This window comes from Anguilla rostrata, chromosome 4, assembly GCF_018555375.3.
Source record: "Anguilla rostrata isolate EN2019 chromosome 4, ASM1855537v3, whole genome shotgun sequence".
In the NCBI taxonomy this organism is placed as follows: domain Eukaryota; kingdom Metazoa; phylum Chordata; class Actinopteri; order Anguilliformes; family Anguillidae; genus Anguilla; species Anguilla rostrata.
Window position 1 is genome coordinate 10115551 of NC_057936.1, and position 21411 is coordinate 10136961.

Genomic DNA, 21411 nt, shown 5'->3' on the forward strand with positions numbered 1-21411 from the left:
CCTGTATAACTCCAAAAACCTTTAGTTCTTTATCTGCACAGAGGTATAGCTCAGTATATACTTTCATGCATGTTAATTGAAATTTCAGATGTGGTTTGAGAAGCTATCGTTTCAAAGTGTTTTGACTAAACCTAGAATATATCTGAGAATTTTATCAGTACTCTGGAAATTATGAGTAGTCAAACTCTATAGAACAGTGTCTTCATTTATAACTTAAGCACTCTTTCAGTGCATTCATGTTTTCTATTTATTTATTTATTTATTTATTTTTTTTTGCTATCAGTCCACATCTTCTAGCACTTATCTCAGGAAAAACAGGCCCTGTTTTTCATGGTTGATCAAGACCTTATGATAATGAAAATGCCTTATAGAGAGGTTGTACTGCCTTTGCCAGACTGAAAAATCTATCATCGACATGCACATTTGAAATGCAACGCTCTGAACTTTCTCCTTACCGAACAGTCCTTATGAAATAGAACAGTGATTGATGGAGGCTAAAGGTTTGACTTTTCATATTTCTCTGATAAGACGAGCCACTCCGAGAAACGTTTCAATTGAATTTCCCCCCCTCCGCACAGAATATTTATTTTTTATTATAAGCATTCTTATTTTACCTGAAGGAAAACGTTAAAGTTAAAACTGACACATTAGACTAATGATTTAATTGTAGTTTGTGCAGGCTGCTTGTGTCTTTGAGTAATCATATAAATCTAATCACCTCATTATTTCTATTAACTATAATATTTATTATGTTGTAATGCTGTAGATGTCAAATTGGGTGAATATGCTTTCTGATCAATCAATCAATCTATCAATCTATGTTCATTAGATATTCTGATACCAAAATTAAATCTAGAAGATGTGCATCAGTATAAGACCAATCTCAGTACAACAGCTGACATGTGTCTAACTTGTACCCCACCACAGAGTTTTGGGTATGGATACAAAATGTAATGTATTTTGTGTCACTCAGAAGCACACAATTCCCACAGCCTTCTTTTGTCAAGGAAGATATTCTAACCATAAATTTACTGTAATGTGCTACCAATTAAAAAATATTAACATAATTTACATATTTATTTCAGCATTTGCTGCATCTCATCCAAAATCCTTGGCAATCATTTTTGATATTGTGCCCTATGCTAAAGCACAAGCAACCAACTCTTTGCTTAGTGATTGTAGTATTGATTGTTACGAAACACTGGAGGCCAACCTCATTTTGATTCTATGTTTCCACCAGGGGGAGTCCAAAGACACAATAATTCTGCACAGTAAATTTTGCTGCTACTGAGAAAAGGCAATGATGAACTGTGGGAAATATGCCCCAAATATGAATTAATATGTTCATAAACATATTCATACACTCAGTAATCGATAGAGCCATCCATATTACAAACATTTTACAGTTCAAATGTTGAATTTAAGAGGTAATGTTAAACTTTTTTTTTTAAAACTCAAACCTAGAACAATGGACCTATTAGCACTTTTTGTCCATCTTAGGCCATGCTATACTTTTTGAACAGTCATTGATGACAGTCATTCACCAGCACTAGTGCCTCATATAAAGAAATATCATGCATTTGCAAAAAATTAGCTGTAATTATATAAACGTAAATATACTGAAATTTTCTAAGGTACACAACAGGCATACTATTTTTCCCCACATCATGTGGCCTCTTTTTGTGCTGTGGGGGCAGCTGATCCCTCTGGCCTCAGAATACATTGTTTCTGCCTAGAGACAGGAAGCTCTCAAGGAATATAGATGGTATGGAGTAGTTGAGGAGAGAGTGGGGTTTTATGAATCTCATAAAAGGTGGAGCTACAGGGAGCTGTCAATCACTGACTTGTTTGTAGTAATCAAATCTTTCAGCGCTCCATATTTGAATTAAATAATTGGTTCAAATCAGCGTCATTTATAGCATATAATATCTCAACCCATTTTTGGTTTTATATTGCCTCATTCTTCCATTACTACTGCAGAGTATTTGTAACAAGTTTCTACAGTTTATTGACATACGGTAAGGCAGTAACCTGTTTATTTAAATATACAGCAACAATTGATACATTTTGAAAGATAATACAACTAATAACAGCCATGTTAATGTTGCATATTTGGGAGAGCTATGCTGTTTATTTGAAATTTCATATTTATAATTTTGATTTCAACAATACAATTAATTATACATCATATTATATGGATTGCATGAAGAACCTTTTCCTTTTGTTTCACATACATTGTATAAACAATGGTTCATTTGGCCAAATAATCCAGAGCTTTGCATACATTTTGTTTATCTGTCCCTTCAGTTTAACAGTACACTCACCACACACACACACACACACACACATGCACAAATGCTCTCTCTCTCATAAATAAATACTACTTAAATAGTCTCTCTCTCTCACACACACACACACACACACACACACACACACACACACACACATACATACACGAACAGTGGACCACACAGTCCCTTTCACTGTCCCCTTGACATTGGGAGAAGTTTGCCGAACTAACTAGTCTGTTTTTCCAAGCCACCTAAGGTCAGGTCACTGACTGTGATTTACAGAAGCTATCAAATTTACCATAGCCTTTGTGAGAAAAGGTCAGAACTCAATCTTTCTTAGCAGTCTGCCAAAAGTCTATATTGTGGCAAAACAATGACAAATAAGTCTAATACAGTGGCCATCGTATCAGTTTACCATCCAATTAGATATTTTACTGAATGCTATAAAACCAAAATATCTAACATCAAATAGTGTCAACAAAGAGCAACAGCATACATTGCATGTGTTGTGAACTCAAAGCAACATGCACAATACTGATTGTAATGAGAACACCAATCTCCAGTCGTCAGCATCGAGTGGCTTCACACAAGGAAAGAAACGTTTTCACTACAGGTGTCTGAGGTTATTATACATTCTAATTAATTGAGATGTTGTTAAATTGTTTAAATATGCCAATATGGCATTTTACTTAGCTTGTCGGTAGACTATGGATCAGTCTATAACCTAATTAATAAATTTGACGATTTCCGGGTTAGGAAAGACCGTGACTTATAAAATAAATAAATAAATAAATACTAGACAAGTAGGCTAATCATTAAGTAATATATAAAAATAAAATAATTTTAAAAAACACACATAGACAATACATTATTATTGTTGATGACGTTCTGTCATGGAGCACAATGATTTACTTAATCATGACTTGAAGAGAGGCAGAACAAGTATTTCTGCAGTGTGATCGCACTGCTCCTGTAGGAAAAATCTGTTGGCCTCATATGCTTGCATGGAGTTATGATCACATGACTGAGAGTGCAAGAATTGAATCTGGTTGGGAGTGAAAGGATTTAGGAGCACAGTGCACAGCTAGAGGCTGTCCGGGCGGAGGTTGCAAAGCTAACACGCAAACTACTGCCTTCCAGTATCAGTGAGGCTGGGGCTCCTAAGAGCTTTCAAAAGAAACGGGCTATTTTAGTTTGCATTATTTTTAATCAATACAAAGGGAAAGCAGTGCCATGGTACATGCGGGGCTTCCAGGCTGACCCATGGTCTGGTTCCTAAAGCAGCCTACCGATGTTTCCCGTTGTACCCGCATGAAGAGAAACAGAAGAAAAGCCGGGGAGTTGTGTAGCACTATTTTTATACGCTTCTAGAGTTTGATTCAAAGTTGAGAGCCAAGATGGCGGCCGATTCCGTGCAGGTAAGGAAACTTAGCTAACTCTTGTAGCTGATGAATTCACAAGAAATGACCGCTGCCGCTGAGGATTCCCAGTTGAGTCAATAACATTATGGGCTATTTTCTGATGGATTTCCTAAGAAGTGTTCCTTTCCAAAGTGTTGCTTTGGACAAGAGGATTGAGGCCTGGGTAGGCTAATAATCAAACAATATTCCAACTGCGGACCAGCCTGCAAATCAACTCGTTGGCTTGAATTTCCCTAGTCACACAATTTATTTGCAGGCTATAACCGAAAGGTAACACAGAAAGTTATGGATCACCGTCTTATCAATGTGAAATCTGACAGACAATATTAACGAAAATATTTGACAAAAAGAGGTTGTCCATGTGCAACTTGTCAGTTCGTCTATCTTGCATGTAGAGTGCAGTTGGTCTGGCGCTGATATATTTTACTTGATTGGAAAGTTAACTAGTTTCCGTAGCTAGTGCAGCAATGAAAAAAATTCTCAAGCTCTTTTGGTTCGCAGTTATTATTTATTAACTAACAGCTGATTGCTATTTTGTGATTGTAGCCTAGGCTTATCACCGACATGGTTCTTAATAACAATTGTGATATAGTTGATAAATAGTTCAAGCAGTTTTTATACTTGGAAGTGTTGATAACTTTATCGTTAGCGACTGGTGGCTAATCACATCGTCGTCCCCCTTAAAATGTGCTTTCTTTCGAGAGTGCTGTAGTCACAGCTGCTCAGTGCATTGGCTTTTTGACAGCGCTGTCAGTAAATGCCTGACGCAATTGCTTGACCAAGGCGTCTTATTTCTGGTTTCGGCTTTTCTTTAATTCGTTTGAGCGTATTTTCGGAAGAAGATATAATTTTAATTACTTAAATAAATACAAATATACATAAATATTGTGCTGCTGGAATAGATTAACAACAGATCTATATTCTAGTGCCAATCGTTTCTCTACTCTCGAGCAAGGACGGATTTGTACAAATTATGTGTTGCCTACTGTAACTGTAGGCTACATTGCAGGCATTACATTTTTTTCTTCTCGGAAGATGGCAACAAAAACGGTGGCGAAGTATCAGTATTGGTGGCAACAATGTCGCTGGCGGTGGCTTTGATCGTATTGATAGCTACTGTTGCTGCAAATTAGGCTACGTTGTTATTGAAGGTGCAGGCAACGTAAGATTGATTCCAGTAACACACATGAACTTTTAACAGTTTGATGATTGCGTGAAACCTATTATTTCCAACATTTTCATTTGTACTAATTGATTGCATTTTATGAGGCGGATTTGGCATTGAAAGTCCTGTTTCACATTTAGCCTATGTCAATTAATTTAGTTCAGTGTCTACACCCAGTTGTACGAAAAGAGTTTTAGTCGACTGGTCAAAAGCAAAGCATAGTTCAACAAAGTCTGCTTATATTTGCGTACTGATTGTTGAGGTGGTTATAGTTGTGGTAAGCTGCTTTATGTGTCCGGTTTAGGAGGTATGGCAGTCATTCCAAGAAACCAGTCACTGATGTGATTAATATGCACATTTTTAGTGGAATACACTGGTGCTCGTGGGTGATATTTTTAGGGAACATGGTTTACTTCTCCTTAAGGCCCAATCCAACCAATGCTTTAGGGTGAATATTTGAATATATTTTGTATACCGTTTGTATAGACTTATAAAAGCTAAGACCTGAGTTCAAATGGCATTATAGTGGGCAAAAACCATATATTCATGGCACGGCAGGGTAATTGGAAACCACTTGCTGTGTTGTATTTTTTACCGTTAAGTATAATTGAAATTGTTTCCATGCTGTTCATCAATTGCTTGCATCTGCTGATGGAGATGAGAACTCCATTACATTACATTGCAGGCATTTAGCAGACGCTCTTATTCAGAGTGACTTACACAACTTATATAGCATTTACATTGTATCCATTTATACAGCAGGATATATACTGAAGCAAGGCAGGGTAAATACCTTGCGCAAGGGTACAATGGCAGTGTCCTACCTGTGACCTTTAGGTTACAAAACCAGTTCCTTAACCATTATACTACACTGCTATGGTTGAATGTCTTCAAAGGAAAGGATACAGCCACCAGGGTCACCTTTGTGCCTCTTCCTTTTTCCTGAAGATGCACTGGTCCCACAGGGACCCTTTGAGCAGCCTCCATCTACTATTAGACCTCTGTGTTACTCAGATATGTTTGATAGTGCCTAATGAATTTAGCAGGGAGGTGGAAGAGGTTTACGAAGACGTTTCTTTTTTGTTGTGGATTAAGTAGTTTGAGATGATTTTAGTTTGTTATTGGTGTAACTGCTGTGGGCAGAATTTTAATTGACAGTTCCTGGGATCCTAGGCTCAAAGATTACCTGCACTTATGATGTCACCACTTTGTGTATTTTTTCTTATGAACCCTATTGGAGATTTGGCAGTTTGCAAGTCGGCAGACAATCTGGTCTTACAAGTTGGATTTAATGAAATGGCCTGCAGAATAGAATATTCAATACTCAGTCATTGCTCATTATAGTGAACCATGCATGGGCATATGGAAATAGGGGTTTCTTTGCACACCCATATCTGTTTTTCATTATGAAATCTTACAATTGGGATAATCATACAGTTTCAGCCTGTGACAATCATACATTTTATTGCTCAACATTTTAAATCTGAATGTAAAATAATGTTGAATGTCTCCCTCTCATTAATTTTATGGACTTGTTATTTGTGGTTGGTGTATTTTGTGGTCTGTGGATTGACTCTCAGATATGGGCCTTTTGAGCTTCAGTTCTTTAAAGGAGGAATGGAGAGCCTTCAGATGGCCTGTTGCCAGAAATTAAGATTACAGAGCCAAACTCTGCCAACATTTAAATCTGTTCCTTATGCAACCCCATGCGTGCATATTTCTCTGAGGATGTTTTCGTCAAAGTTTGTATTTATTTATTTCAAAACCCAGTGTTTAGTGGCCTCAGTTCAGGTTTTTTTTTTTTTTTTTTACTTTTGAAAACAACTTGCAGAGCAGGTGACATTTCTTTAACAGATCTCATCACATTCAAAACAGAAGAGGACAGTTGACGAGTGATAGCAGGATTTAGCATACACATGTGTAGGCAATGGTATGCTTTTAAAAACATGATTACGGGTTATGTTCTTTAGAAAAATATTGTCTGTTCCATAATAGGGGGTGTGGGTATAATAGGCAAGGAACTGTTAAGCTAAGCTATTTTACCTTCCTAGAAAAAGTAACCGTGTATAGTTCTTGTTTTTTTTTTCTTTTGCTGTCATTCCTCTGTTTTTTTTAACAAAGTAGATTCCAATTTCTGTTTATTGTTGTTGAGGAAGTGTATGGTACGTGATTTCACTTCCCCCTCAGTTGTCTGTAGTTACAGGTCAAAGTCAGATTTGAGAGGCTCTCTTTGCAGGAAGTTGATTTGCCATATATAGTGCATTTAATTTCCTTGCCTTATAATCTATTTGTCTCTTTAACAGTGTTTTCCCATGGTATTCTCATCATAGGATTCAGTGTGCTTTTGGTAGTGGCCTTATATCCCTGTGCTAATACATTGTGCTCTCAAGCATTCCATACACTTGCTTTCAGAATCATGTTACAAATCAACAGATTTCAGGTATTCTATTTAGCTAGCTCCACAGCTGTTTATCAATATTGCCAGATGTAGTTGTTAAACAGTTTAGGTATATGGTGCTTTTTCGTGCAACTTGATTGTGTGAATGGGTTAAATGCTTTTACAATTTGCTTTTTGACCTTGGTGCTCTCAAGGCACATTTTATTTGATTCTTACTGCCTTCTGATTGGGCCTTGGCACCCCCTTGTAATCTCTGTTTTGTCAAGGCCAATGTGGCCATGCCCCAAAAAATGACTAAATTGAAGGCCTCTAGAAATTCTCAGTTTATTCTTAATTATAATGGTTTTGTACAGTACTGAAGCTGGAAGGGTATGTAAGATGTGTATATGTCTATATTGAACTGTCTTTTTTTGTTTCGGTCCATTCTGTTGAATTCGTCCAACCAATGAAGTCGTCCTGCAAGTGTCTAATGCCTCAAACTGTTTGACACATTGTATGAGCGCGTGGGCACCTGCTAGGTTTTCTTATGCAATACAGTAGAACACGCTTAGTCTGTGCTTTGACTTGCCAGTTTGCTTTCAGAAAGTGCTGCTGGGTGGAGTTAAATGTTCTTTTATAGAAGAAGGGAGGCCTGACCTCTTTTTCAAGTACTTAAGAGGAGTTTTCTGTCGCTTTCCCTACCAAATGTAATAGTTTTTTTTTTTTGTTTGTTTTTTTTGTTTGAGAACTTTGAATAATACGGTTCTATTTTATGTTGAGATATCATGAATTTGAATTCAATCCCATTTTCAAGTTCCATACCACAGCATTGTTATGTTTCAGTTAATATATATGGTGTAAACTATTTTATGAAGTAAATTTGGGTATTTAATCTGTTGTATAGCAAAATGTGATGATGAGTATTTTCCCACCAAAAAAATCTGTAACTATAAGATCACACATTGGATGGTTATTGCCAGTATTCCCTCTTGCCCTATCCAAAATTACAAGGATCATCGAACTGCAGTTGTTGTAGATATGTTGCTCTATTCTGTATGATGCAGCAGGTAAGCTGAATCAAGCTTTATGTGTGACTGGGATTTCATAGTAAACGTGCAACAGGAAAATGACCTCCATTTTACCTGTGAGTCATTTCCTCTGAAACTTTCTCCGTCCGGATTACTAGTGGAAAGGAGATGGTATTGAAGTCATTTAAGGAAAACATATTGTAACAGCCGCTATTGTTTTGAGGTTAGATCTAGACTTTTGTTTTCAAGGGGTTTTTCAGCAACAAACACAGTTGTTCTCTAAAGAATAACAAACAAATAGCATAATGCACGGCATTCTGCAAAATGGGTAAATGCTAAAGGGGGGAAATGTACCTAGTTTTAAAAAGGCAGCTGTACAGAACAGTGATTAAGAGTCATAAGTGAGAACTTCTGTGGTTTAGCTTATGCTATGTGCATTTGTGGGTACTTCAGAATTGTCTGTTTATTGTGTATGACCAGAGATTAATCTGGGGATATGGCTGGAAGTCAGTGGACCACAAATGTGCAGTGAAGACTAAGAGCTGCAGACTTTATGGTGATGCTGCCTGTACTCTGCTTAGAAATAACCTGGAGTGGTAGTTTTTTTGGAGAAACATCATCCACTGATAAGTGGACAGTTAATGATCCCAGTAGGATGAGAAAATTGCTGTTTTTTTGATGCTGCAGTGGAAGTGATGTCACTTTTTACTCTTTTGAATGATGTCTGTTTGCTCATGACATTTTGTGATGGGAACAAGACATATTTCTCTTGAAGCGGCCATTGATCGTGACAGTTCTAAATGCCTTCACTATTTATTTTGGAAAACATTGCACAATCCACCGTTGCAATAAGGGTATTGTGGTTTAAGGAGTATCCTATAAGGGGTTGACATTTCATTGAATATTTTCAACGACTTTTTGAATTAAGATCAATGAGTCACATAAGAGAAGGCATCTTCTGTCCTCAAATAAGTCCATGACTGAAATGAAGGTGTGTTGCGCACACTCCTTACATTCATTGTTGAACAGTTGAACTTTAGCTTCCACTTTTTCTCCCCCTTTTCAAAGAACTGTCTCTCCTTTCTTCTCAAAGGGGAATCATTTTTACAGTATTACTGTGTTCCCCATCTGGAATGTGATTCGAGACACCATCCCCTCACGTAAGAGAGTCATGGCACTCTGTGTGACAGCCAACCGGCAGCTGTGGGATGGACCGCCTGTTCACATTGTGCCAATCAGCAAGCACGGCTTCTGCCGTTTTTGATAAACCTGACCAATGTAGACAACGGTGCATCTCTGCATTACTACAGTAAGTGCTGCTTCCGGGCTGTAAGAGGCAACTGCCTTGAGATCAGTCTCTGGTAGACCGGCTGGTTCTAAAACTACTGGATAGGCAAATGGTCGCAAGTCAACGCCAAAGAACACTGAATCGGTCTGCTGGAATTCTGAACATGGGGTTGTGCCTTTTCTAGTAAAATGCTGTTTCCCAAAGTTCTTGGAGATACGCGACACCTTTATGCCTTTCGTTTTGATGACTTTCTATCAGAAAGTGAAGAGGTAGCCGGGATGTAGCTGTGTTGGTATGCTTGGTTTTCAACTGACTGGGCAAAGCAAAGAAAATAATACACTGCGATGTGAAATGTTTAAGGATGGTTTCACCTGAAAAACTGAATTGCAGTTTTTTAAGAATCGATTTTCCATAAGTACAATATTTTTGTCACAAATTGCCAGAAAATGGTGTTTCACGCTCTGTGTATCTGCTCAATGGCTTCCCTTTCCTTTTGTCACATGGGATTCAGGGGTAGGTCCACTAAGAAAAACAAAAGTCAGAGCACGGCTTGTGCTGCTTATTGCACAACGGCTGTTAACCCCGTATTAACGGCCGATTCACGACAGTGTTGATTCAAATTAAGCAACCACGGAGCCACGCCCAAATAGGTAGCAAGTGTAGTTCTCAAGTGAGACAATAAAACGTCACAGTTTCTGTTGCGAAACATGAGGTTTCGCCTGTTGGATCAGCCTTCATAAGAGTTTTTTTTTTCTTTTTGAGCAAGGGTTGCAGCAAGCTTCATCATCTCTGCTGCTATAGTTGACATTCGAGACTGGAGCCTCTGCTAAGTTGTCTGATCTTTAAAAAAAAAAAAAACTGAAACCAGTCTTGGTGTCATGCTCCACTTCGAATGTGTGAATAAAGTAAGAGGCTGTTTTGGTCACACTTGTTTTTCGAGTTGTGCAAGTGCTGATTCAGTAACAATAACTGGAAACTTGCCCGTTACTTTAGGTCTTTATTTTGACTTGCTGCACAAATAGTGTTGCGGGAATAATAATGACTTCAAAAAGAATCCGTTGCACCACAGATTCTAGATCGGATTAATTAGATCATTTCAAGTGCATTGTGTTTTAATTTAAATAACATGGCTATTGGAGTTGTCAAGATATGTGTCCCCCTACAATGAAACATCCTACCTAAATTACCGGAGTAAAGAAATTACAGGAAGCAGACTCAAGGACATCAAATTTATTGGCCTGCAAATAATTGACAGAACTTCCACTCTCTTGAATGCATGACGTGGTAGATGTGTCTTCCTGCAACTAGACTATATGACCAAAAGTATCTGGACACCACTTGATCTGAGGCTGTTTTTTCTGTCCGATTGCATAGAAATTAGTCATTTCAGCACTGAAATGTATGTAGATGACATATTTTAAGTATGCATTGTTGCTATTCTTGTTTGTGTTAGTGTTAATCAGTTTAACCTACAGGGTCCAAGTTAAACTATGCAGTTGTTCCCTGCACTTGGAACGGTACTTCTCTCTTGTTGTACGTCGCTCTGGATAAGAGCGTCTGCCAAATGCCTGTAATGTAATGTAATGTAATGTAATGCATGACCCAGACAGTGCATTGTGTAGCTACTTCCCGCTTGTTGCAGAAGTGTGGACTTTCCAACTGCTCCAGGGGTGTGAACCTGTACGTCAGTTTTTCTGGTAGGCTTACCTGCAACTGTTTAAACAGGCATTGCAGTCCTTTGACAGATTTTTCCATTGATTGTTCTTAGCAGGACTCTTCCGTGCATTTAGAACTGCTAAATTGCATCACTCCTCGAGAAATTAAGTAAGTTATTCTGTGCGTGTACGTACGCGAATGGCAAACACGTTTGTGACACGACCGTATGATGCAAGCGTGTTTCCCTCCCAACACCTGACTGTACACACACTCAACCAGGCCAGCTCCTGGCATTTTAATGAAGTCATGCTACTGTGATTGCTGCTACTTTCACCAATGTTTATTTTAAGACCAGTCTTCCCCCCCCAGGTCAGATTTTGTCACAAACAGACATTTGCTCTGTGCGTCGGCTGTTTGCATCAGTCTGATCTCATAGAGCGTGAGCCTAAGCAGGATTTGGCTTCTCCAACCTGCTTACCAGTCCCTCTGATTTCAGGAGGGTTTTTGTGAGCAAACGTAACCCCTTTTTTGTGACAGTTTTATACTGAGTACTGCTCAGGACCGACACGCTTTGCCCTTTGAGTCGACTGCAATGGCTTTCTGAACCCATGACATTGTGCAGAACTAGGCAAGGAGGCGGAGCTTTTGAAAATGTTAATGTTTTGAAAATGAGTTATACCAGAAGGGGGGGTGGAGGTAATGGTCTCCCAATCTCCCCACATATTTAAGTCACTGCATTCAGGGATAATCTTTACTTTCAGATTTTCTGGTCTTGGGAATGGGTCTTGGACAGTGATGCCAGATTTTAAAAAGGTGAACCTTTCCAAAGCTATTTTCCCCGCACTATAACATAAAAAAGTGGCCCAGTTGGGCAGGAATTTGCCTGATCTGGCAACACTGGTCTTGGATCTGTAAGGTCTGTAATATTTTCATTTGAAATTTTATTATTTGTAATTGTTTCACATTTGTTAAGGTGAAATATTCTCAAATGTGCCTGGAGACCCATAAATTACCTCACTATGCAACATTTTCAAAACAGAGTCTGGGACTCCCGAACAATGACGTGAATACATTTTCACTTCCAAACCTGATTCATAGTTGAAAACAAATATGTTGTTCTGCATTTTACGTGAGGAATGTCTGTAGCATGTGAGGTTCATTGTTTGAAGTTGATCTTCGTCGAGTTTTAGAGAATATCTCTTAGTCTATGTTTACTACAGCACAGAAGCCAAAGTACACCCCATCCGGTGATAGCGGGGGCGATGACCAGCAAGCGCTGTGTTTGGTAGGGATAATAAAGCGCCTTCATTGATTGACTCTTAAATTTAGTCTTTACATTTCCGGGGGTGGCTAGACGAGTTTTAAGAAGGCTAAACATTTCAGAGAAACACAAGTTTGAGATTAAAATGCATTTTTTCAAAACTTCAATGGTAATTGAGTCTGCTGCCATGAATCTGTCTACATTTTATGGGTAAAATAGCAGCTGGTACTCACACTTGTATACATGTTCTATCTGTATTCATCTAATAGGTTTAATTTAAATTATGTAGTAGTATGATGCTTATAAACTGCATTTTATTGTTTTATATATTATGTATATGTATTTTTGTTTTAATTGAAGATGGTATACTTGAAAATTACAACTGAATAATTGAAAATTCGAAAGTACTTCGCCATGTGATTACCCCTTTGTAAATGCGTGTCTGAGGCGATTAGAATCGCAATGCACTGAATTAATTTAACTGCTAGTGAATAAATGAATGTCAAGGTGATCAAATTGAATAAATATTTGTAAATAATTTTATCACTGAGGGATTATTTAATTTTATAGCATTTTAAAACTTCACAATTCAATTTAATAATATTTTATTTGATGGTATATTTAATTTAATTGAAATGTAATAGCAATGTTACTTCCACCTCTCATACGTGTCTTGTGTCTTTTAGCAGTGATGTAACCGAAAGCATTTTGCACCTGTGCACTTTAGGATTTGTGCTTTATTATATTCTGTTGAATTTAGTTTATTCTTCCTATGTTGGTGCAAGTACCTAACGCACACATTCAGCATTCTCCAATTGGGCACAGGCACCATACTGGCCTGTTCTTATAATTGCTGTTCTGTTCAGTTATAATCGATCTGTTAATGAAAATATAACAGTTAAAAAAAAACATCCTTGTGTACTTAAACAGCAGAAGAAGTCTGCCATTTTTTCAAGGCTAGTGTTGAGTTGATTTTACTGAAGGCAGCATCAAATTGATCCCACAAACTCTGATCGCTCTGTTTAGTGGCGTGTTCCTGAATTTCTGGAGTTTTTATACTATAATTATTTTGCTTGCAATAAGATTTATAAATCAAATTACACAAATATGCAGCTAAGCTTTATCTTTACATTGATGGAATAATTTTGGAATATACAGATTACTCTGCAGGAACCCACATAATAATCTTTCTCCTGAAACATAATTAGGTCATATAATTGGGTAACAGGTTTTTTTTACTTTATTCTGGGATATATTTTGTGTGATATACTCACAGTTCAGTGAGTATATCACACAAGTGGTAGGTTTTTGTGGATGAGAACCCTAGAACTAAATTGGACTGAGAATCACATTGACTCATGTTGATAGTCACTATCCGCGAGGAGTGTTTATGCCCTGACGCTCTTGGCCTCGAACCCTGCCCCCCTTACTGACCTGTCGACTGTGCTTCTCCTAATCCAGGGAGACGATGTGGGCCTCTTGGTCTCGGAGCAGCTGGGCCTGGGGCAAAACCTGGACCTGTCGGACACCATGGTCCAGCAGAAGCTGGACGAGATCAAGGACCAGATCAAGAGGGAGATCCGCAAGGAGCTGAAGATCAAGGAGGGCGCAGAGAACCTGCGCAAGGTCACCACCGACAAGAAGAGCCTGGCCTACGTGGACGACATGCTCAAGAAGTCCAGCAAGAAGGTGGATGACCTGCACCAGGACCTCCAGGAGCTCAACGCTCACATCGTGGTGAAGGACCCTGAGGATTTGCTAGGTAATGCAAATTTTCTTGCTCGGAGTACACAAGTTCTGCCACATTACAGGCTGGTTATTTGGGTGTGAATCTTAATTAGAGAATGACCGTAATTAGTGTTATGTTTGTTGTGTTAACTGATTCAGTGTTTCCCATTCATTGGCTTTATTTTGGGAGTCATGCAGGGAAAGATTTGTTTCAGTATTTCCCCTGCTGTAGACATTAGTGGGATGGGTGCCCCCCCCCCACCCATCAACAGTTTCTAGTTTACTGCTATGTATTAGAAGTCACCTCACCATCATTCCTCTGTTCCCCCAAGAATGTCATCTTAAACACAGAAACGTGAAACAATCAGCACCCACACTCATTGTTCTAAATCAGAATGGAATGGATGCAAGAAATGATCAGAACACTTAATTACTTAGCAGAATAATATCTTTCAGTTTGGTGGAGACAGAAAAAACATACATTAGGATGCTTAAATGCATTGTTGCACTTTACTTCTTGTGTAGCTTAAAAGTAGAAGCTGAGAAGAAACAGCAATGTTTTGGACCCAGAGAAGCTATACTAATAGTTTTACATTGGTTAACATATTTTCTGAAGATTTTTCCCTATTTTTTGTCTTGTGGTGCATATCAAACTGACCTTACATTTTTCTTAAATCATTAACATGATAAATATCCTTAACGTGATAAATGTGTTTCTTGTCGCTACCCCGTTTTCATGAGAAATAATGATGTTAAAAAATGTGTAGATGTGTCTTGAGAACAGTAGAAGGCAGTGTCTTGTATAATAAGGCAATGCATTTTCTTCCCCTTTGTAGGAAAACTATATAATCAGTGTGCATGTCAGTTCCAGGGAGTAGATCATTAGGATTTACCTCATGTGCCATAATTCCTGCATTGTGTTAGCTGCACAGCCATGATGAATGCGCAGGGCGTCTGTATTCATATCGAACATCTTCTAATGAAAATAGGGGTTTAGGCCTCTGCGGTGTCTGTTAAAACTAATGAGCGCGCGCAGGAAAAAGGCTTCTGGGATTACTCTGCCGGCCCGTCCGGGGGGAAGCGGAATATTAGTTTTCCCGCGGCGGGGTTAGGCTCGGGGACGGTGGAGGAGCGGGACGCGGGGGTGGGGGGTGGAGGGGGGGTGCTCTCGCGTAGCCCAGAGCCGTCGCTTTAATTGGAAGCTCATGTGCGGCGACAGCGGTGTAAAAGGAGGCCCGGGCGGCTGCTTCCAGCCCCCTTTCCCAACCAGAAGTGAGATTGGGACAGGAAGTGGCGCTTGGTCATGAGGCACGGCGGGATGATAAACCTCCCCTGTGGCCTCTGTTGTGCCACAGACAGCCATCTTCACCTGACCGCAACCGCTCTGTACCTTTTCACCTGAGGCTCAAATGTCTGTTAAAACGTACTTGTAACATTAAGCTATCTACCGTAAATGTGCACTGATGGCTGCATTCAGGTTTAGTACAGCCTAAGGCACTTACTGTAGACTTTTTAAGGGCACAATTCAATTCAGTCAGACCCTCCATATCACTTAATCTTAATAAATACTCATTTTCTTGCTGTATCTCAATGATGAAAGTAAGAGGTTATGGCCAATGAACATGTGATTTCATAGAATTATTGACACCACGGAATGCTTCTGGTTGGTCAGTTGGCATAAGATAAACCTACATTTCATGTTTAAACCTGTTGTCTGGGTCGCCAACTTTTAGCATGCTAAATTGTAGTTAGTCAGTCAGTCATTCGGTCAGTTAGTCCATTCTAAGATACTGTTGGACATTTAATTTTAAATAGTTAAAATTAATATGTATCATCTAGATTTTCCTAAAGACCAGTATATATGCTTTTCTGTTTAAAAATCCTTTCTCATGGCTGCGAAACAGCAGTCTGAAAACTGTCTGGATTCAGTTACTCCATTTGAGAGGCTCTGCCTTAAGGGTGTCTGCAGCTGGCTAAAGAGGGTTTATGTGTAGAGCCTGTTTGTTTATTAGAAACCTGATCCAGCCATCTTAAGTTACCCATAGTCTTGTCTGTAGACTCACTGAAATCTCTGCCTTGGAAAATTTCAGTTCTAGAAACCATGATGGAATTGCCTATAAATGTTTTGTTTCTGCGTTACATAATGAACAGTAAGTATACTGTTGCAGTAGAAGCAGGACAGTGTAGGTGAAGTGATGTTGCTGGTGATAAGCAGTTGTCTGTTTACTGCACAGAAGACAATGAATGGCCTTATACCCACCTAATGTCTTCCTGACTGGAGCATTTATGCTGGATGAAGTATACGTTTCAGGTTCCTGGGCCATCCTACTCAGAAACTAGGCATCCATGTCACTTTGTCCAGTCATGTGATCAAACAGTAATTTATTTATGAGATGCACTTGTGCTGTATTGGGTGTCCACTGTGCCTTCTAGAGATTCTGTGTTGTACCAATTAAAGTATACTTTGTGTGCTTTTCACATGTCATAGAACCTCTACAGAAGAAGCGGTGATAAGCATTGAGACCTGCAATCACAGCCAGATGTTAACATGTATACAGTAGGCCTGTGCATTGACTCTATGTTTCGAAACACTGGACAAAGGCCTTGATGTTAATAAAGGATTTTATATTACATTACATTACATTATAGGTATTTAGCTGACGCTCTTATCCAGAGCGACTTACAACAGTGTAACTAAACTCAGGATCAAGTCCACTTAAGTCCATTGAATAAAATGTAGATAAGAAGCCTTTACTATAGTAGCATACAGTAAGGAGAAACAAGATAGTCTGAACCAAAAAAAATTTTTTTTTTTTTTTTTTTTTTTTTATAGTTATGGGAGAGGGTTTAGGGAAGAGGAGAGAGGTATACAGAGAAGAGGTGCGTCTTGAGTTTCCGTTTGAAGGTGCTCAGACACTCTGCTGTTCTAACCTCCACTGGAAGATCGTTCCACCATCGTGGGGCCAGAACTGCAAAGAGTCGAGACCTTGTTGCTGCTCGTGTAGGGGGAGGAATCAGCCGCCCTGTAGTAGCCGATCGGAGCGATCTGGCCGGCTTGTAGGGTCTGATCATCTTCTGCAGATAACCAGGAGCTGACCCCTTGACTGCTTGGAAAGCAAGCACCAGTGTCTTAAACCGGATGCGAGCTTGCACTGGTAGCCAGTGGAGGGAGATGAGGAGGGGAGTGACGTGGGAGTCACGAGGGAGGTTGTAAACCAGACGTGCTGCTGCATTCTGGATGAGCTGAAGGGGTCTGGTGGCTGATGCTGGTGGCTGATTTAAAGTTTAAATTCCGTATGCCCCATTATGTAACACGGGTTCCTCCTGCTTTTTTTATTTATTTATTTTTAATCTGATTTATTTCAGGAAGGAAACTGGAAGTGTTCAGGTTTTGCAGAGGTCTCTTCGGAGATAAAGTAGTTACATTTTTAGCTCGCAAACCTAATTTTGAGAAGCCGCTGGTTATATAGCCTGTGCTTCAAGTTAAAGCCACTCATTGAAGGCTCATTGCTAACAGACCAAGGTCAAATGCATGCACAAATCTCACATTTTCAAATTATGTACGTAACCATAGTAATATACTTTTGTAATATACAATTGCATGTTTTTCAGAATGAGAGAAACACATTTACATGACCTTCTCCCCACACTTACTGCCATATCTTAAGTCATTTCAAAGCCACGTGAGTTAAATTACTCTTCAGGAATATGAGGATTTCAAATTTCTGCTGAGCAATTAGTGCTGTTTGAAAGCTGGTACATGAATGACACTTGGTTTTAAGTCATTTTGTAAATCAGTTTTGATAGCTTCAAAATTGAAAAGTACTTAAAATGCTTAAAGATTTGATGGGTTAAAATAATTTTAAAATGTTCTCTTTTTTTGGTATTTGAGTATTTAAGAATTTCCTGAGCAAATCCTCCATTTTAATATAATGTGTTAAATGCAATTTAAGGTATAATTTCAACTGCAATACCTTGGTCAATGTCTGCTTTAGAAATTGTACATTAATTAGACTGGCCAAAGGTATGGACATGGAAATTGAAATGAATGTTACAATGTTATCTTTGGTTCTTCTGTTGGTTTCCAATTTTCACCCAGGTTATTGAACTTTAAAAAAAAAAAAATATATATATATATATATATATATATATTATTATTTTGCTTCTGCAATCTGGGACTGTTCTGGCAGAAGCAAACCAACTCTGGAGCTCTCAGTAGAGAGGAAGTGTGTAGGGTTCATCAGGGCCGGACTCACCCCTGAATCATGTGATATGACTCATAAACTACAAAGGTACCATACATTATGCATAGGACAGGGCCTGTATAGGACAGGGCAATCTGCCATCGTATTACGGCTCGGTGACTTCAGGTTATTCTGGTAAAAAGCGTCTGTTGGTCCTTATCCAACTGTGCAAACATTAGACATGTCGATGCTTTATAGAGCTGGAAATTATCGAAACCAAAGCAGGCTAAGTATACCTAGCTCAAGGGTACAACAGTAGATTCACGCTACAGATTAAAATTTGCATTCGTGTCACAGGCCTGCAATCACTGCACTACACTGCTCTGCCAGGCTTTGAAAGTGTTTTTCTGTGGAGAAAGGTGCTACTGCTGTGTTTGCTGGGGAAAGTTTTGGTAATGCACTGTTGGGCTCCCTCCTGGAGGGACAGAGGCCTGCTCTGGGACCTGGGTGTCCTGAGGTCCCTTTTCTCAGAAGTAACGGGAAAAAGAAGAAGCCCCTGTCAGTGTTCCAGCGCTGATCTCATGCGCTGTTGCTCAGCTCTTAAATTCCCCCTAGAACAGCAGGGTGTGTGTGTGTGTGTCAGGGGTGGGGTGGGGTGGAGGTGGGGGGGGGGGGGGAGGACCTCCACCCTCTGTTTCCTCAAGCTAATGTTTGTTTTATATGTAAAAAAAAAAAAAAATTATTCCCATTGATTAGAAATCAGTCCTGAGGCCTCGTTCACAAAACTTTGCAGAGGTTCATAACATGCTATGTTATAATGACAAGAACAGGCCATTCAGCCCAACAATGCTCGCCATTTTCCTGACTAAATTGTACCTAGTGCTCTGATTATCTACAGACTGGACAGTGCCTAACACCGTTCTACAACAAAAGGTTACGTATGCACAAAATAACTGTGTACAGTGGAAATATATTTTGTTTTGTAAAACCGTCTGTACACTCATCTGCATGCAAGTTTCCCACAATCAACTTGAAATTCTGCGTACGTGCACGAGCCAGGCATCCCGCCCCGTTACCTCTGACAGTTAACCTCAAATGGTTTAATGGAACACCCAACGTGAATGTGACACGCATATAAATCAGCTCGTCGTTGCGATTCGTCGTCAGGCACGATGGGGAAGGCAGACCGCGAAACAAAGAAGAGATACTTACCGGAGTGTGAAATCGAGACGCTCATTACGGATGTAGAGGCCAGACGGGCTGTACTGTTTGGTGGAAATAGCTCTGGCATAACCAATAAAATGAAATTTGTGGCGTGGCAGTGTGTCGCTGCAGTGGAACCATTTTGATAATTAAAAAGGAGTGGTCGGAAGTGGATTGCTGTACACCGGCAAGTTTAAGTGCCTAGTACCAGTGACATTGGGGAGCAATGCCCCTCTCAGATAGGCATTTGTCCCCTCCCTAAATTTTATAAGGATACACTACCATAGCCAGGAATTAATAATAATTGTTGCACTTCAGTCACAGCATCACCCCATGATGAGACATGATTCAAAATATGATGCAATACTTTGTCTGAGTTGCAAACATAAAAGACAGATGCATCCGCATCAAAAATGCAGATATTGCATCCACCAAATCTCCTTGATTAAACCCCTCACCAAGTCACATAATTGCATATGGGTTTTGCATGGATTCTGGGATAAGAGCACTTGAATTATCTGCGTCTGTACTGTGCGACTCTACACCACCTCCCTGATACAGTAGCATAAGACTAACAAGATAGACTAACAACAAAAAGACAGAAACCACTCAGGTCTGGATGTTCCTCTGATGAGGGATATGGTTATTAGAAGGCTGTGTACTTAGATTTGAGATAAATGGGTCTGTAGGACATTTAACTGTATTTCACTAATTTTCTGTTGGAGTCGCCAAATCCCACAGTCTCCATAATGTGCATACACAGGGGTCATAGTTTGCATAAATGTGCTTATATTTTGGGGTCAAGTTAGATTTTTTCTGCGTAAGCACCATTTATAAATTAGGCCTGTTGTGCAAAGATGCATATTGTCATCTAAAGATTCACCTGTCTGTAGTTCTAGATTAGTTCAAACTATCCAAGACTGGCCCACCAAAATGTTGAATCACGTAGAAAAGTAAATTACTTTCAATGTTAAGTGAGTGCAAGGGAAGAAAAAAACACCCGTGCAGCAATGCAATGTTTATCTAATGTGCATTTGTTGTAGTTGCTTTGAGCTGACTTTGGTGATGTCCTGCCTGTTCATTGGTTTGTAATATTTTAGGTAAGCATCAGTCAATGTGTGCATCTACTCATTACAATAGCCCAGATAATTAAAAGTGCTTCCTAATCAATCTCTATTATAATGCGCAGCCAGTGATCCATCACCAAAAGTCACTTCTGTGATTCTGCTAGCATCTCAGCTAGAGATCTCAGGTCCATGTGAATTGAGTTCATCCGGGAGTGTGTGGAGGACTGGCTGTTGTTCTGAAGTGTGAAGGCCAGTCCCACAGCAATGGTACTGTAGCTCTTCAGGCTGAGGGCCGGGTCAGATGGTGCTAAAAATAATCTTCACACGCTGTTTGTAGACTGTAAAACCCAATGAAAATGACAAGGGACTCAGAGTTAATAAGTAATAAAGAGTTTCGCAGTGGTTATTGACTAAGTGTATTTTGGCGTATTTATTTTTTTCTTTCTGTACCAGGAAATACTTGTACTAGGCATAGTTTTAACCAGGGTTAATTTGCATATGGACATGCATCGTGTGGCTTTTATCTTGAACTGTGACTCACTGATATTGTCTCAAAAGAAAGTTGCAAAACCTGCTTTATGTAACTATGGAGATGTAAGACCTCATTAAACTTGGCTGTTGCTTCATTGGCTTCCTGGTAGTGGAATCTTTAGTGCCCATTGGTTCCCAGGCTCCAGAAACTAAAGCGCGTGTGAGTGATATAATGCACTTTATGTATGTGCAGGTACCCTCAAATTATTCA

General features: G+C 39.3%; 1 protein-coding gene across 1 annotated transcript in view; it reads left to right on the forward strand.

The window, feature by feature from the left end:
• The first annotated feature begins 3288 nt into the window (after positions 1-3288).
• LOC135252466 (serine/threonine-protein kinase N2-like) overlaps positions 3289-21411 on the forward strand; it is a 36520-nt gene continuing 18397 nt past the window's right edge. The window contains exons 1-2 of the mRNA XM_064330540.1: positions 3289-3709; positions 13949-14249. Of these exons, the coding sequence (XP_064186610.1) occupies positions 3689-3709; positions 13949-14249 (322 nt within the window). The 5' untranslated portion in view covers positions 3289-3688. The remainder of the gene's footprint in view (positions 3710-13948; positions 14250-21411) is intronic.